Below are 17,219 nucleotides of genomic sequence, written 5' to 3' on the forward strand. Positions count from 1 at the left end.
GAGGCAGAGGCAGGTGGATCTCTGTGAGTTTGAGGCCAGGCTGGTCTACAGAGTAAGATCCAGCACCAAAAACTACACAGAGAAACCCTGTCTCAAAAAACCAATAAATAAATAAATAAAATAAAAGACACAGCTTGCAGAACCAAGTAGTTGTAGTGAAATACACGATTAAGAAAAATGTAGCTACTGAGGGATAAGGAGGAAAGACCCCTTGTTACCTTAGTAATTATCACACTAGACCAGGGAGAACTCCTGATTTCTATACCACATTTAATGCTATCAGCTAGAAGGAAAAGGTTAACTTGATTATGCCTTAAGACACAGAACATACATAAAATCCTACACAATTATTCCAACTATCAGGGAACAGTAAATACCTTCAGCAAGCAGCAATGTAAGAAAAAAACAACGGTAATTTACAATGAAGTTAATTGTCTGCTAAACCTTAGTTCTACCATTTGGGAGAAGTGGAAAGACACTGGGATAATGGCACAGATAATAATCAGCTCTGCCTGTTTAAAAGAAGAAAATAGTTCCAGAGAGAGAGTATATGTGAAAGATTTTATCCTCCAATTTCTTGCTATAGTCAGGTAAATATTAACAAGATTATATAACATAGTACTGCTTATTTATACATTAAGCAATACTGGGGTATTTAATTGGTAATGTTTGCTTTGAGAGGGTTGTCTGTTTTGTTTGTTTGTTTGTTTTTGTTTTGTTTTGTTTTTGTTTTTGAAGACAGGAATACTCTGTGTAGCTTTGAGCCTTTCCTGGAACTCACTCTGTAGACCAGGCTGGCCTCTAACTCACAGATCTGCCTGCCTCTGCCTCCCAAGTGCTGGGATTAAAGACATGCGCCAACACTGCCAGGCTGTTTGTTTGTTTGTAGACAGGGTTTCTCTGTAGCTTTGAAGCATGTCCTGGAATTCGCTCTGTAGACCAGGCTGGCCTGGAACTCACAGAGATCTGCCTGCCTCTGCCTCCTGAGTGCTGGGATTAAAGGCGTCTGCCACCATAGCCCGGCCTGTTAAAGCAACTTTTTATTTTTTTTTTTTTTTATTTTTATTTATTTTTTTTTTTTTTTGGTTTTTCGAGACAGGGTTTCTCTGTGTAGCTTTGCGCCTTTCCTGGAACTCACTTGGTAGCCCAGGCTGGCCTCGAACTCACAGAGATCCGCCTGGCTCTGCCTCCCGAGTGCTGGGATTAAAGGCGTGCGCCACCACCGCCCGGCTAAAGCAACTTTTTAAAAGTGATTTATTTTTTGTTGTTTTTTCAGACAGGTTATGATCTTACACAGAGATCTGCCTGTCTGCCTAAGGACTGGGATAAAAGGCATGTACCACCACACAAGTTTTTTATTGTGTGTATCTGTCTGTAAGTGCACTTGAAGGCACCAAAACAGGATGTCAGATACCCTGAAGGCAGTTATAGGCAGCTGAGGTACCTAGCATGGTTGTATAAAACTCAACGCCAGTCCTCTGCAAAAGTAGCAAGCACCCTTAAATATTGAGAAACCTCTCTAGCCCCTAGAAACTATTCTTTTTTTTAAAGGTTTATTTATTTATTATGTATACAATATTCTGTCTGCTGGGTAATGCCTGGGGGGTGCTCACCAACCTAAGACAGAGTGCCTGTGTAGCCTGGGCAGGCATCTCCATGATGGGTAAGTTGACATGCTGACTTCCCACCCAACCTGTTGTGGCCAGATCATGACCCCCAGAGAGACCACCAAAGACGAGCATGCCGGAATGCAAAAGCAAGGTTTAATTCTGGATATCCAAAAGCAATACAAGCCTAGGCAGGGACTTCGTCCAATACATCCAACGCAGTGGAGGCTGGAGGAAGTGCCCACCTGTCTGCAAGCTCAGTTTTTAAAGGGAAAAGTCACAAGGTTACATCATTTAGGGGTGCTAGTACAGGTACAATTCTGATTGGCTCGCTTCTAGGGACTTCTAGAAATTACTTCTAAGGGAGTGGTTGCCCGCCACCATTTCTCATTGGCTGCCCTCAGGTGGGGGCATTTCTGTGATCAGTTACCCTGGAAACCAGGGAGAGGACATTCCATAGTCTGGCAGGCATTACCTCGTGACTATCTTGTGACTGTGAACTTCTACACTTCCTGGTTTCTGGAATCTGAACTGACTGGTTTCAGTAACTAATGGCCTATTCCAGAAAGGAGAAATCTTAGGCCTTAATTTTGGGGTGAAAGCATTTCTAAGATAGCTCATTTTGGTCTCACATTTCCCCCTTCTCATGTGCCTAATGGAACCCAATCATGGGTTTTGGACAGTTAGTTCCTAAGTATCCCTCTCTAATAATGGCCATGTATAGTTAGCCATCTTGTCTCTATGCCAGGGAGTTTTCTTTTGACCTAGCATTTCAGCCTTTTCTGAACAGGAAACATGGGTGACGTTCTCTTCTGGAACTGCTTCGAGCTGGCATTGGGGCGCCGATATCAGGGGGCCCCAAAAGGCTGAAAAGCTAGTCAAAGACGAGCAAGGGGGCATTTGTCAGAAGATGTAGCTGCCTGACCCCATAGGGACAGGGAAGAATCATGTTAGCTGGGCTGGTCCACGTCAGCTTTTAGCAAGTCTGGAGCTCACAGTCGTCTGGAGCAGTGGAGTCAGCGACTGAAACCTGGAGGTGACTGCCAGCTGAGTAGAAATCTGTTGAGACAAATTTAAACTAGGAACAGAAGTTAAAATTTATGAACTTATTTGGAACCCTTAGGTCCATACCCTTAGTAATGGGAAAATCAGTAGTCCCAAGACCAGGAGAGAGGAAAAATACCATCTTTAGGAATACTTATCTGGGGTCCTTTCAACCTCTGTGAAGTGGGTCTAGGTTTTTATGACTCTTTTGATCCTTTGAGGCCTACTTACAAAATGACATAAAAGTTTTAGATACATTAGTATTACCAATCTGCACTGAAATCCATATTGTAAACAAAGCAGGTAATGGGTATCTGTAAAACAACAGAAGTGGACTCATGCCTTTGAGTCCCAACAAGAACTACAGATTTGGGTTAAAAGCTTGTGCATTTTACTTCTGTCCAGAAAGCCAGGTATAAATTGGACAGAGATTTTTGACCTGATGAGAAGCACTTTTAGGTTTACATTTAGACATCCAAAATGTTGAGCTTGTGACTGAATAGTAAGTAGTCATTGCTCTACCAGCTCATCAGGGCTCCTAAATGTTAAGCTCTGAACCATAGAACAGGAGAGTAATCTGAAACATATCTCATTTTGGACTCATATCTGAACCTTTATGACTTACTTAAACTTTTATATCTTAGAACATTTTCCTAAAAGTGAGCTAACAAGAAAGCTATATAGCCTTGCAGAAAGATCTGGTTGTCTGATGCTGCCATGCTGACAAAGTTAGAGCTTGCCTGGCCATCAGTACTGTCAGAGATCTGAGAAGGATAAACTATATCTGAGTGCAGACCAAGAAGCTTCCAATCCTATAAATTACAGGGACCAATCCCTACCCAGGTCTCCATACCGTTGGAGGCACCAGTCAGAACATCATCAGTCTTCTTCCGCCATCAGGTCCATAAGGCAGAGTATTTTTCCTGTGGAATAGGGACATGGAAGACTGACCTTGATCAGGCAAAAGGGTGCAATCAATTCCAGTGTCCTACTGCTCGTCCACAGTCTGGGCTGGGTCCTGGCGGCAGGCGTTGCACTGGGGCATCTTGCCCTGTGGTCAGCGTTGTCATATTTCAGGCAGAGACGTTGTGGTGCCTTGTACGTAATCTTCTTTGGAGACCTTGGGTCACTGCTAGGATCTGGAAGCCTGTCTGATATAGTAAGCTTTTAGATCAACATTTAAATGCCATATTCTTCAGATCTCTGAAGTATGAGGGCTGTCCTGGTATATCTGAATAGACAAACTTTGTTTCTAATTACTTGTTTCAAGCTCAACCCTAAAAACATATGTAAGAGACTGAGTAAATGAGTAAACTTACATCAGTACTTACTTACCCTGACTACAATTAAAAAACTTGATTACTTATGACTGACGATTTATGTTCTCTAACAGTCTACAAAAGTAGCCTAAAAACAATGCTTTTAAGTTGAAGCTCTTCTAGCATCAAATACAGGTTCAGTGAGGAAACCAAAACAAAATATCAATACACAACATTCTTAAGCCTGAATGTACCTTGGGTAAGAAGAAACATTTTTTAAGCCATTGGTTTTTAACTATAAAAGCTGTTCTTAAAAGACTGAGATCTCTCAAATGTCTTTCACCACTGCAACTAGACTCTTTTTGGAACTCTAGTCCTGCCATACATTTGCAAACCTCAGCTGTTTTTTTTTCTTTATGTTGCAAAGTTTGGCTGCCAGAGCAAGGTATATTCCTGTGAATAAAAGCATTGATGTGCAACTTTAATATTAATCAAATACCTTACTTATTAAACATATGTTGTCATCTATTTAAATTCTCTAGAAACTTGCTGTTGAACATTTGGTAAAGACATAAGTATTAGGTGTTAACCCGAGTAGATCTTTATAACCTTAGTAAAAGATGGCTGCCAGCCACATGGCTGCCCATGAGGTCACCAGCCAAGATGGAGGGAGCCACGTGGTTGTTGTTTAAAGCTCATTTTTTTAAACAATAATTACTTGCACACATACACACAGTTGGATCCAAGTTACATACATACATACATACAGTTAAAGCTTGCTTACATTTTTAAGTCACATGCCTGTATACATACACACATAAGCAGTTTGTAGAATCATTAGCCATTTTTAAGATGAAAACCAATAAGAATTAACTTTTAAATTCAGTATTTGCGGGTATAAGAAACCATAACAAACAGTTTACATCACATCACCTCTGACCTCCTACAACCTTTTATGTACCCTCAGTCCGTTCTTTTGATCCCTCAGACATTTACTCCAGACAAATTCTGCTTTTTTTTTCTTTTAAAACAGAAACTCTTACCAAAGTCCTTCTTGTGATTTTCCTCAGTACTCTAGAATATATTGTAAAGTTACAATATTTTAAACAAGAACAGAAATACATGCATATACCATAACAAGAATAACTCTCAATTTGCATCAGTACTGTACCGCAGACAAGAAACTGTTGGTGACATTCCATTCTTGGAGCCAGACCTTGATCAGGTTTTAGCCCCAGGGCAGGTCTTGGGAGCCCCACCCAACAGCTTGGAAGAGGAGGACGGGGAAAGCGGGGGAAAGCATGCACCATGGAGACAAAAGATTGCTGTTAAACTCAGACCCTCAAGTACATGAGAACGGCAGACTGAAAGTGACTCCATGCCCTGGCTGGGCCCACAGACCTGTAGGCCACTCCTCAGCTGTGACCCTGGAGGGGCAGGTAGTTCTCCACCAGCCCCCACACTAAGCTCCTTGAGGCTCCTGCTGGCTCCCACCAGCTCTGCCCCATGTCCACACAGGAGCCCAGCCAGAACCTGCCCACCATATCTGAGCCCCACTGTGTTCACAGCCCGCTCTAGCACAAAGCCATGCCTAGTTCCCATGCAGCCAAGCCTCTACTCCACAGCTTTTTGAGCGAGCTGGGGCCCCGAACCCACTGCATCTAGACCCTGTGATGCTCATGGGCCGCCTAGCCCTCTCAGCGGCGCCCTGGGTCCCCGAAGTAGCAGCTGTGCAGCTGCTGCCTGTGCTCTGGTCAGAGAGAGCAAGGAAGCAATGTTAGGTTAGTCTGTGCCAGTTCAACCACCAAAGGGATCTCCATCCCTTCGGCTGGCAATCCGGCCCACAAGTCCCAATGTATACACAAGCTCAGGCATAAAACACTCACACATGTGGCCACAGTTCTCACACATTTGTACATTTATAACAAATAACACTGACGAACAAGATAGGCAGACAAAAAGTAAGAACAAGGGCCCTACAGATGGTCCAGGCAGACGAGAGTCCGGAGAAGGAGCCTCGATAATGCCAAAGACCTACAGATGGGACAGGGACAATTCTCCCGATCCCCAGATGGATCCAAACAGACAGACCCCTCATGGGTATCTCCCGATCCCCAGACGGATCCAAACAGACGGACCCCTCACGGGCATCCTAACAGACGGACCCCTCTCGGGCGTCCTATGACGGGGGGACCTGTGAGGACCCCCGCGTCCTGATGAGGGGTTGGAACGTCTTCCAACTCCTCCAGCGTCACCTTACAGGCGCGTCCGCCAAGGTGAGCCTGTCAGATTCAACCACCGGCTTCGGATAAGAAAATGAAAGTAAAACAAAGACAAGAAAATGGAGCGCTCTTACCGATCGGTGCAGATGGACCTCCGGAGCTCTTAGGTGTCCCGGCGGGGGGTCTCTGGGGATCCCGGAGAGCCCCCAAATGTTGTGGCCAGATCATGACCCCCAGAGAGACCACCAAAGACGAGCATGCCGGAATGCAAAAGCAAGGTTTAATTCTGGATATCCAAAAGCAATACAAGCCTAGGCAGGAACTTCGTCCAATACATCCAACGCAGTGGAGGCTGGAGGAAGTGCCCACCTGTCTGCAAGCTCAGTTTTTAAAGGGAAAAGTCACAAGGTTACATCATTTAGGGGTGCTAGTACAGGTACAATTCTGATTGGCTCGCTTCTAGGGACTTCTAGAAATTACTTCTAAGGGAGTGGTTGCCCGCCACCATTTCTCATTGGCTGCCCTCAGGTGGGGGCATTTCTGTGATCAGTTACCCTGGAAACCAGGGAGAGGACATTCCATAGTCTGGCAGGCATTACCTCGTGACTATCTTGTGACTGTGAACTTCTACACTTCCTGGTTTCTGGAATCTGAACTGACTGGTTTCAGTAACTAATGGCCTATTCCAGAAAGGAGAAATCTTAGGCCTTAATTTTGGGGTGAAAGCATTTCTAAGATAGCTCATTTTGGTCTCACAAACCTAAGTCAGAAACTCATTTTTTAGTAAAAGGGGGACCTGTAGGGCCCAGACCCCTGTTTTGAGTAGTTGTTGCCTTGCTTGCTGACCTTGACCTTGATATCCTCCCTATGCTAATTCCCTGCCGGGTTCCACCCTCCTGAATGCTTAAGGGAAGTTCCTTGTCTGTGTATCCTGCATAATGGGCATTAACAGCTTAGATGCAAGATTGTAAAACATCGGTATGAACTTCTGCCCTCTGGGGTTCTCCTATTGAGCTGTAAGCCTGTATTTAAGACCTCTTCCATCCTTCAATAAACAGCATTCAGCATTTAAAAAAAAAAAAAAAAAATCTGTCTGCATGTGTTCTTGCAGGCCAGATGGCACCAGATCTCATTATAGATGGTTGTGAGCCACCATGTGGTTGCTGGGAATTGAACTCATGACCTCTGGAAGAGTAGTCAGTGCTCTTAACCACTGAGCCATCTCTCCAGCCCTTATAACTATTCTTAATTTTACAAATCAAAATACATCTACAGAACCTCTGCATCATCAGCTTATGCACTTTCTTCAAGTACTTTGGACAAACTATTCTTGAAGTATGCACTGAATTCAGCTGATGGAAAAAAAAAAAAGCTCTGCATACAGTATGCCGGATGGTGGTGGCATACACCTTTCTTTGATCCCAGCACTAGGGAGGCAGAGGCAGGCGGATCTCTGTGAGTTCCAGGAAAAGCACAAAGCTACACAAAAAAACCCTGTCTCGAAAAAACAAAAACAAAAAACAAACAAACAAACAAAAAACAACCAAAGCTCTGCATACAAAGGGACTTCACCATCCCTCATATATCTAAAAGCAAAAGCATTAAATGGTGTAAATGACTTGAAAGGCAACAAAAGACATCTATACTAGTTCATCAAGAGCATATTTGGGCCAGGCAGTGGTGGAGTACACCATTAATCCCAGCACTTAGGAGGCAGAGGCACCCAAATCTGAGTTGTTCAAAGCCAGCCTGGTCTACAGAGAGAGAGCTCCAGGACAGCCAGGGCTACACAGAGAAACTCTGTCTCAAAACAAAACAAAACAGCCGGGCGGTGGTGGCGCACGCCTTTAATCCCAGCACTCGGGAGGCAGAGCCAGGCGGATCTCTGTGAGTTCGAGGCCAGCCTGGGCTACCAAGTGAGCTCCAGAAAAGGCGCAAAGCTACACAGAGAAACCCTGTCTCGAAAAACCAAAAAAAAAAAAAAAACAAAACAAAACAAAAACCAACAAAAAAGAAAGACAAAGAGTATATCAGGAAGCAAAGAACTTCCAGGGTCTAGAGGAGAGTATAGGGCTCAAGAAAGGGAGTGCTAAGTGCAGGGAAAGGCCAAGAGGTTCATCTTCGGGGTGGGGGTGGAGTGTGAGGAGGGAATAGCTCACGAGAAGAAATGGCCAATTTCTTTTTTAGAGGGTTTTATTACAAGATAGCATCCAGAACGCGATTCATTCACAAGAGCAAAATTAAGTGTTTTGTCTCATTTTGCCCTTCAAAAACACAGGGTAGGTCAAACGCAAACATCCCTAACATGCCTCTGTCTAGCGTTCAGAAATGACAGTTCATTGAAAATGTTTCTCCATTTTCAGCTGAGGTGAGATTTGTTGGGGAATCTCTGTAGCAACCTGGTCATTTTGTGAGGAGGTAAACTCTCAGACTGCTCTGGAGTCTCCTGGATCGATCTCCTCTTTCCAGCTTCCTGAAAACACAATATAAGATAAAAATAATAACAGAAAAAAAACAAAACAGTTCTTCAGTTTACTATGGCCTAGACCCATAATGTTTATAATACTCCAAACCCCAAGAGACCCTGCCTCAAAGAATCAAGTTGAAGAGAACGGAAGACAATTCCAGATGACGTCCTCGGGCCACCACCAGCACTGGTTCCCACACATATGGCCCTGCATATTACAACATACATGTACTTACACACACACACACACACACACACACACACCCCTGAAAGAACAAAGAAACAAAAGGGGACTTTTAGTAGAATTTAAAGGGAGTTGGGATCTACAAATGACTGTGTCACCTGAGGCTGCTATTCTGGCTATCAGGTGAGTTTAAGGAAAGCTTTTCTCACTCCGGCAAGGGTGAGATGAATCAGAGGCTCTTTCCGTAACTTAGCACAAGGCAGTGCCAACCGTTCACTTGTTTCCCTTGCTCTTCCCAAGGAGGCACCCCTAGGAGCCAGCTGTCACCTGAGCCCTGGAAGAACAATCGAAGAAGTCCTGGATCTCTTTTCTGCACGCCTCGTCGCGGAATTCATTCTGCTTCCAACAAGCCATCATCATGGACATCTCCGTGATACAGGTCGCCTCTGGAAGGGAAGAACTGGGGGACCTTCAGCCACGGGCCGACCTTACACCCCTCCCGCGCGCCTACCCAGCCGCCCCCCGCTCCGAGCGCTCACCGCCCTTCTCTCGGCGTCTGTTCCCGACGCGGTTAGCTAGGATCAGAGGCTTGTTGGGTTTCAGGACAGGCTTCGCCGGGTTCGCAAACCGCGCCAGGCGGCCGCGCAAGCTGGGAGTCGCCATTTTGCCCAGCGTTCCCAGCAGGCTCCGCGGCGCTGTGCGTGACCCCTCTTGACCCTTACGCACTTGGCGTGCGGCCCAGGGAGAGCGGGGCGCGCACTTTCCTTGGCCTCACAGCCCTCGGTTCGAACCCTGTCGGGGCCCACGTTAGGAATGCTAGGTTGTGCGCCGCCCCGGGCCGTCCCTTTGCGGGCTCCGGGAGCAGGCAGGACGCTGGGGCTCCGGGTCGGAGGCTGCCCCTTGCGTGTGTGTGTGTGTGTGTATGTGTGTGTGTGCGCGCGCGCGTGTGCGTGTCAGTGTGTGTGTGGGTGCCACGGGGGTGCTGCGTCACCGGAGGCCAAGGGAAGGCGTCGGTCCCCTGGAGTTGGTTTTACTCATTGTAACTAACAACTAACTGCTGTGTAGATGCTGTTGACTCGTTTGAAACGGCCGCACCACAGGGCGAGGGTTCTAACATTTATGGGTAGCATTATCTGTAACATTTAACATTCTTACATTTACTTTTATCGTTCCTATTTATGGACTTGGACCTACCAAGTCCTACAGTTGTGGTTGATTTGTCAGACTTAAGTGTTTGACTCCTAGATGTTTACAAAACCGAGTCCAAAGATGTGCCAAAGATCCCCAAAATGAACTCCCAAGACATTTCTGCTAATGGAAGTGGAACCCAACAATCATGTAGTTTATATGATGTCTATTTTATTGCAAGATGTGCCTGTATGGTTACACTCGTACTGAAATTGTTTACCACGGTGTTCGGAATGCTCACTGGATAACCTACACAGATGGCTTTTCTTCCGAGGCTCAGTTCACGTCAGCGATTTCCCTCTCCCCACGCTCTACCATCACAGTCTGAATTTATTGTGACCTTGTTTACCCCAACATAGTTCCAAGGTTAAGAGTGCTTCCGGCTCTTATAGAGCACTCAAGAGTTTGGTTCCCAGCATCCACTTCGCAAGGCTCACCACCACCATCTGATGTCCAGGGGATGCCCTCTTCTGGCCTCCATGGGCAACACATGTGAGTTCGAAGCCAGCCTGGACTACACAGTGAGTTCCAGGACAGGCACCAAAGCTACACAGAGAAACCCTGTCCCCAAAAACAAACAATTTTTTTTTTTAAATCTTTAAATTTTTTTATTTAAGCCAGGTGGCGGGTGGTGCACGCCTTTAATCCCAGCACTCAGGAGGCAGAACCAGGCGGATCTCTATTGAGTTTGAGGCCAACCTGGTCTACAGAGCAAGATCCAGGACAGGCACCAAATGTACAGAGAGAAACCCTGTCTCGAAACCCCCCCCCCCAAAATTATTTAAAATGAGAGGAGCTTTTGTGTATCTTGTTCATTGCTGAATCCCCAGTGTCTAAAATAGCTATTATGCCAAATGTGGCATATGCCTGTAATCCGAGCACTTGGGAAGCTGAGGCAGGAGGCAGATCATGAGTTTGAAGCCAGCCTACATTATATAAATACCAGGAAAGTCAGGGCCACATAACATGACCCTGCCTCAAAAAAAAAAAAAAAAAAAAAAAAAAAGAAAAGGAGAAAAATGAAAGAATGAAACGAAAAAATGTTAAATGAATAAATGTTTACCTTTTTTTTACCATCCCCTACCCCCAAAAGTAAGCAAACAGAGGCCAGCAAAATAGCTCAGTGGGTGAATAAAGGTGCTGCCACTAAGCCTGATGATATGCGTTCAGTCCCTGGGACCACATGGTGGAAAGAAAACTGACTCTTGCAAATTGTCTTCTGGCATACACATGTACAGGGAAGAACAAGCTACCACACACATCCACATAATAAATGTAATGAAAAAAAAAAGTAATCAGGCAAGGACACTATGTAGAAAGCAGTTTATTATATAAGATGAAACCTGAGAGGATAATAGATAGATAGTAACCCTCACCATCAGCCTTGTGTACTACCCCGTATTCTCCTTAAACTTCTACCACTAGTGCCCAGGACCTGCAGCAAATAGTAGGTGCTGTAGACAGTATAGCTGAGCCCCAAGCCAGAAAAAAAAAATTGTTTTCTTCACATGGAAAGTAAAGCTTTTTCCTTAGTAAGTACTATGTGGTTACTCACAGTTCTTCCCCTCTTGGAAATGTAGCACCTGATTTGCCCTGGGCTTTTATGATTATTTACATAATGGCAGGGATAAAGAGGCTGGGAAGCACCAAGCAAAACGCAAGTCTGGTTGTCCAGCAACAACCATTTATGACCAAATGGATCATTTTGTGCACAGGAGTGTTCATGTGAGTTACCGGTAGCTTGGACAGGAGCCGGCATTTTGCATGACCATCACTTACCTTTCTTGTTGCTCGTAGGACATCTGAGTTCTAATCTAGATTTGCACTTGTATAATAGTTACTTTGCTGTAGGAATCAGCATCTATCATCCATCCATCTATCCATCCATCTATTGAGACAGGGTCTCACTATATAGCTCTGACTGGCCTGGAACACTAAATAGACCTAGTCTCAAACTCACAGAGATTCACTTGCTTTTGCCTCCCAAAATACTAGAATGCTAAAACTAAAGTGTGTGCAACCATGCCCATCTATACTATGAAAGTTTTTTGCTGTTGTTATTGTTGTTTGAGACACAGTCTTGCTATTGTAGCCCAGGCTTGCCTAGCACTCCTGGACCCACCTATCTCTGATACACTTTTTAAAACATCTTTCTCTCTTGTTCTCTGTAAGAGACCAAATGGGTTAAATAATTTTCATGCTACTATGAAAGCATTTTTAACTAAATAAAATAAAGGTCTGGGAATATAACTCAGAGATAGAGCCAGGGCACATGCTTAGCATGCACAGGGCCTTGGGATCCATCTCAGCAACACACACACAACGAAGAAAAAAAAACTTTAGAAATGTAATTCCAACCTGTGTTAAAGCTTTTCTTGGTCACCGCCTTAGATATCACAATTATTAATTATGCAGCCTGGTTGCTGAAGCATCTGACATGCGTACGTATCTATCAGGATAGATATGGATTCACAGATATCTATAGTTTACAGATACCGATAAGTCATGAGATTTCTTTAGTGATAATTCACTAACACAATAAGCATAGCTCTGAGGTCCTAGGCATTCTTTCTTAGTACTCCAGAAAACATCTGTCTCCTGGTCAAGCTACAGCAGGAGACAGCTGATCTGTGTCTCCAAATCTAAAGTTTTTGTTGCTGTGGATATATGTGGGTGTTTTGCCTGCATGAATGTCTGTGTAGCATATTCGTGCCTGGTGCCCATAAAGGCCAGAAGAGAGATCGAATCCCCCTGGAACTGAAGTTTCAGACAGTTGTGAGCTGCTATGTGTGTGCTAGGAATCAAAGTTGGACCCTCTAGAAGAGCAGCCAGTGCTCTCCAGCCCCAAATCTAAAGTTTTTATTTATCTAGCCACTTACGGTGGCTTAAATTCATTGCCTTCTTCAATCTCTTTGAATTGGGGGCCGTGGGCTGGCTTCATGAAAGAAAAAAATCTCAGTACTAGGGTGGCAGCTATAACTCAGTTGGTAGAGTGCTTGCTTCCCCAGAACCACAAAAAACAGAGACTCGGCACCATAAAGTTATCTGGAAGAATGTGAGTAATGGATTGAATGGGTCTTTCCAACCCTCTGACAGGGCAATATATTGAACTGACATTAGTGTCTTATTAGAACAGCTACTTAATCTGTTCATGAGAGAAGGAATTCCAAATATTCCCTAAACAAGAAAACCAAGCAGTAAGAATGATGGAAATGTCCGTCAGTCTTCCCCGTGTTTGTGGGAAATAGCCTTAAGCCAGAAAGAAAGAGCCACTTAAAATGTAAAAAAAAAAAAATTTTTTTTTGATTCTAAAGACAGTGCAAATATTTCTTAAAGTAACTTGAAGAGCTGGGCATAGTGTTGTATACCTACAGCCCCAGCTACTGAAGAGGCTGAGGCTGGCATTGTCACTTAGGCCCAGGAGTTGGCAGCTAGCTTGGGCCACATAGTGAGACCTATCTCAAAAGGAAAAAAAAAGCAGAAAAACAGAATAGCCACCCCCCCCCCTTGCTTCTCCACCAGTGTGACAGCTGATAAGAGAAGCTCAATGAGGAGCAGACACTACTGACAGGGCACTAAATGACAGACGTCTTAGATCACAGCCTGACCCATCCTGTCCACAGCTGAAATGATGAAATGGCTACAGACATCCTTGAGCCAAATGGGTGCTTCTGGCTTCTGCCTCTCCTTCAGGAGAAGCTCTGTTACCAGAGGCTGAGACACTGGCTCCATACCATTCAGGTACAGTGGAGAGGTGAAGGGCACTTGCCCAGCATTCTCAAACCTCAGGTTCCATCCCCAGTACAGGGCAGGAGAATCAATGAATGCATCAAGGTAGACAATATTCACTCAAGGCTGCAGTGGATGTGATTAGGTGCCATGGTAAAACTGTTTCCAGATGTCTTCCAAGCTAAAGGCTCTTGCAGGGGCAGTTAGCGATTTTTATTCCTTTTCATGAAGATCTGATGTACATAATCCCAAAACTTGCTCTGCTCTGTTTCATTGTTGTGGATCATGGCAGTGAGTGCTTCCCCCTGATAGAGACCTTGCCAATAATCTTGTAGCCACATTTCCTTCCAGCTGAAACGACAAAACAGGGGGGCACAGTGAATCGGGGAACCACAGTGCAATAGGCTCTGCCCTTGAGTGGTTGCAGGGCTGGGTGGTGATAACACACACCTTTCATCCCAGCACTTAGGAGGCAGAGGCAGGGGGATCTCTGTGAGTTCAAGGCCATCTTGGTGTACAGAGAGTTCCAGGACAGTCAGGACTACATAGAGAAACCCTGTCTCAAAAAACAAATTTATGCTGGACCAGGCTCGGCTGTGAAGGAAAGGAGAGGGAGTAAAACTAACACTAGCCCAAGAGACAGAAAGTAGGTCATAAACATAAAGACATCATAGTCCACCCAAGAAGCTAACATTGCTCACGTGCCTCTAGCTCCCAAATGCGGAGGGAGTACAAAGGTCTCAGGAGGGTTCAGAGCATGTAAGTAGTATTCTAGAGGAAAGCAAGGGAGCAGTGAGGGGCCTCTAGAGGATTTTAACCTTCACTGTTACTTAAAAACCCAAATGAAGATGCAATGAGATCTAGTGTGTAGAAAGGCACAATCTAAATTTAGTTTTGTCAGGGGAACGGTGGTCTCAAATAGCCCAGGATCACTCAAACTCACTGCACATGGCCACCTATGACCTTTAATTCCCAATCCTCCTGCCTCTGTCTCTTTGGCATTAGAATTACAAGTATGCACTACCACCCCTGGCTATTTCCTTAATGTTTTTTCTTCAGGTAAATCATGATTTCAGCATAAACTGCTAAGATTCTTGGGGACAGCTTCTGCCATGAGGCCCCGACTGTACCAGTGGCATGAAGGCAGCCCTCTGCTGCCGTCCACTGTTGAACATCTTTTCCTGTGAGCCACTCTAGTAACCCCTCTCCAGATTGACTGTGCTGGCCTGCAGGTGGCTTCAACAGCTTCCCAATGCTTCCTACTCACTTTGCCCCACACTGACGGCCAATGTTAATCATCCGTCTATTGGAAGCATTCCTTCAATTCTGTCTAGAGTAAACAAATCAGGATATGATCCAAATCGACATAGAGAAGGGCGAGCTGGGGATGTCGATCAACGGTAGAGGGCTTGCTTAGCATACTCAAGGCCCTGACTTCATCACATATAAAGAAGGTCTAAGTGCTTTTCATGGTATGGTGGCTCACTCCATAATCTCAGCACTTGGGAGGCCGACACAGGAGAATCACAAGTTTGAGATCGGTCCAGGTTACAGAGTGACTCTAGTATGTTGGGTTGATTACTGGGGGGGGGGGGGGTAGTCCTTTACTGGGCTGAGGTGTGACTGGGTGGAAAAGTACTCTCTGAAGGCCCTGGGCTTAATCTCGGGCACAGCCAAAAATCCATCTTTGTATTCCCCACCCCGCACCAAAGGCACCCGGTTGAGGTGATGATCCTCAGGTTGGCAATCAGGCTGTTCATAGCCCGGTCCCAGGTTCTCCATCACCTCCCCACACAGCACTGGGATTACAGGCGTATCCACCACACCCAGCTCCCCCACTACTGCTGACATCTTACAGCAAAGTGAGTCTGCACTGTCTTCTCCAGTCCCTACACACTGAGAAAGCAAGTAGTCTGAAGTCACAGCTGCAGGGCATCCCAGCAACCCTACCTGTCATTCTCAGGAATCTCTTCCACTTTGCCAAAGCCAGGGGTAGGCATTGGACAGTTCATGTGTGAGGGTTGGGCAATGTGAGGCTTGGGGACAGGAATGTCCCCAGGAGAGGATGCATGTGCTTTCTCGGCTTCTAGCCGAGCCAGTTCATGGTCACAGACGAAACACTCAAAGCCATTGAGGTAGTTAGGCAGCCTGGGGTCATTCACTCCCCACTCCCTATGCTCCAGGCTATCCAGAAGAAACTGGTTAGTGATGCCCCCTGGTCGCTTGTACGCCAGGTATTTCATATACTCTTCATCATTCTTGTCCAGAAAGTCAATAAACTCTGCCAGCTTTTGAGGGGACTCAAAGTCATCAATTAGGATGATGGAGTGGTTATTGGGCATCCAGTCCCTCACAGAGGGTGAGCCACGATACACAGGCACAGCACCCAGATGCATGGGGCGCCACAGTTTTTCTGTCATGTAATCATTGCAGATGGCATTTTCCAGGGCCAAGTGGAACTTATAGCGAGACAGAAAGGTCAAGAGTTCTGGATCCTCGGTGGTGGCCGTGGCTGTGTCCTGTAACCGCATGGTGGGCAGCTGGCGGTTCTGAAGGCACTTGCCATAGGAATCCACCTAAGCGAGGCAGAGTACGGCGGTCAGCAGGGTTGCGGTGTTCGCCCGGCCCATCCCCTCCCCGCCACGCCGCTCTCTCACCCACCGGGATGTAGCGCATGAGCTCGCGTACGTAGCGGTCTCGGTCCCCGGGCACATCGCAGTGGGACTGCAAGTAGAGCAACGGCGCGTACCCGCGACGACGCCACTCGGCGCGTTCCCGGAGCGGAGGCGCAGGCCGGCGCAAATAGGCGACCCCGGGCAGCCACTGCAGCGGCAGTGGGTAGTCCGAGTGGCGGCTGAAGGTGGCTGTGAGGTTGAAGAGGCGGATGCCGGGGCCGTGGCTTAGCAGGAAGTTGTTGAGCGGCGACTCCTCGTGCAGGAGCGCCCAGCTCTGGTGCGCCAGGCGCGGCAGGGGGGCGTCGGCTGCACGGAAGTCCGTGCCATAGAAGAGCAGTGCGCGCGTCCGCGGGTCGGCGCGCGCCCGCCGGTCCCGGGACGCCACGCACGCACCCCGAGTGCATTCTATGCGCTCCGAGTCTCCCGGGAAGTGTGGAAACAGGCCTGGGCTCCACCACAGCAGCACCGGTAGGTCCACCGTATCCCTGCTCCCCGGCGGCAGGGACTCTAGCCCGCGCGCCACCCCCACTGCGCCTAACGCAGCTGGCGGCCGGAAAACCGCGCCGTCCCACGGCTCCGCCCATTCTGCCTCCCCGCCCGCCTTTCCCGAAGTCCCGGACCCGGAGCTGCTGGCCGCACATACACTGAGCAGCCCCAGAGCGGCCAGCACCGTTTCGGTGCAGCGAGCAGCCATGTCCACAGCCGACCCACTCGGACAGGAAGAAACCCCACCCTGCAGCGAGTGGAGAGCGGACCAGGTCCTACGCCACTGGGGCACGCGGCGCATGCGCGGCTCCTCTTAGCCGCAGACGGGCTGGGAGAGGTCGCAAGTAGTAAAAAGGAC

At 46.7% G+C, this 17,219-nt stretch overlaps 2 protein-coding genes across 2 annotated transcripts; both read right to left on the minus strand.

Moving 5' to 3' along the window:
- Positions 1-8,307: 8,307 nt before the first annotated feature.
- Positions 8,308-9,484, minus strand: Chchd1 (coiled-coil-helix-coiled-coil-helix domain containing 1). The gene is made up of 3 exons (XM_006984785.4): positions 9,323-9,484; positions 9,111-9,229; positions 8,308-8,605 (listed from the first exon to the last, which is right to left on the minus strand). The coding sequence occupies exons 1-3, from the start codon at positions 9,444-9,446 to the stop codon at positions 8,492-8,494; spliced, it is 357 nt and encodes a 118-aa protein (XP_006984847.1). The 5' UTR covers positions 9,447-9,484; the 3' UTR covers positions 8,308-8,491.
- Positions 9,485-11,279: 1,795 nt separating this feature from the next.
- Pofut4 (protein O-fucosyltransferase 4) lies at positions 11,280-17,216 on the minus strand. Its single transcript, XM_006984786.4, has 3 exons — positions 16,362-17,216; positions 15,651-16,276; positions 11,280-14,051 (listed from the first exon to the last, which is right to left on the minus strand). The coding sequence occupies exons 1-3, from the start codon at positions 17,160-17,162 to the stop codon at positions 13,904-13,906; spliced, it is 1,575 nt and encodes a 524-aa protein (XP_006984848.2). The 5' UTR covers positions 17,163-17,216; the 3' UTR covers positions 11,280-13,903.
- Positions 17,217-17,219: the final 3 nt, after the last annotated feature.

Source organism: Peromyscus maniculatus, chromosome 9 (assembly GCF_049852395.1).
Source record: "Peromyscus maniculatus bairdii isolate BWxNUB_F1_BW_parent chromosome 9, HU_Pman_BW_mat_3.1, whole genome shotgun sequence".
Taxonomy (NCBI): domain Eukaryota; kingdom Metazoa; phylum Chordata; class Mammalia; order Rodentia; family Cricetidae; genus Peromyscus; species Peromyscus maniculatus.

Coding starts and splice junctions, on each gene's coding strand:
- Chchd1 (XM_006984785.4), bottom strand. CDS start 9,446: ATGGCGACTCCCAGCTTGCGCGGCCGCCTGGCGCGGTTTGCGAACCCG. Junction 9,230..9,322: donor CAGACGCCGAGAGAAGGGCG/GTGAGCGCTCGG, acceptor CTTCCCTTCCAG/AGGCGACCTGTATCACGGAG. Junction 8,606..9,110: donor ATTGTTCTTCCAGGGCTCAG/GTGACAGCTGGC, acceptor TTGTGTTTTCAG/GAAGCTGGAAAGAGGAGATC.
- Pofut4 (XM_006984786.4), bottom strand. CDS start 17,162: ATGCGCCGCGTGCCCCAGTGGCGTAGGACCTGGTCCGCTCTCCACTCG. Junction 16,277..16,361: donor AGCTCATGCGCTACATCCCG/GTGGGTGAGAGA, acceptor TGCCTCGCTTAG/GTGGATTCCTATGGCAAGTG. Junction 14,052..15,650: donor GAGATTCCTGAGAATGACAG/GTAGGGTTGCTG, acceptor TTGTCGTTTCAG/CTGGAAGGAAATGTGGCTAC.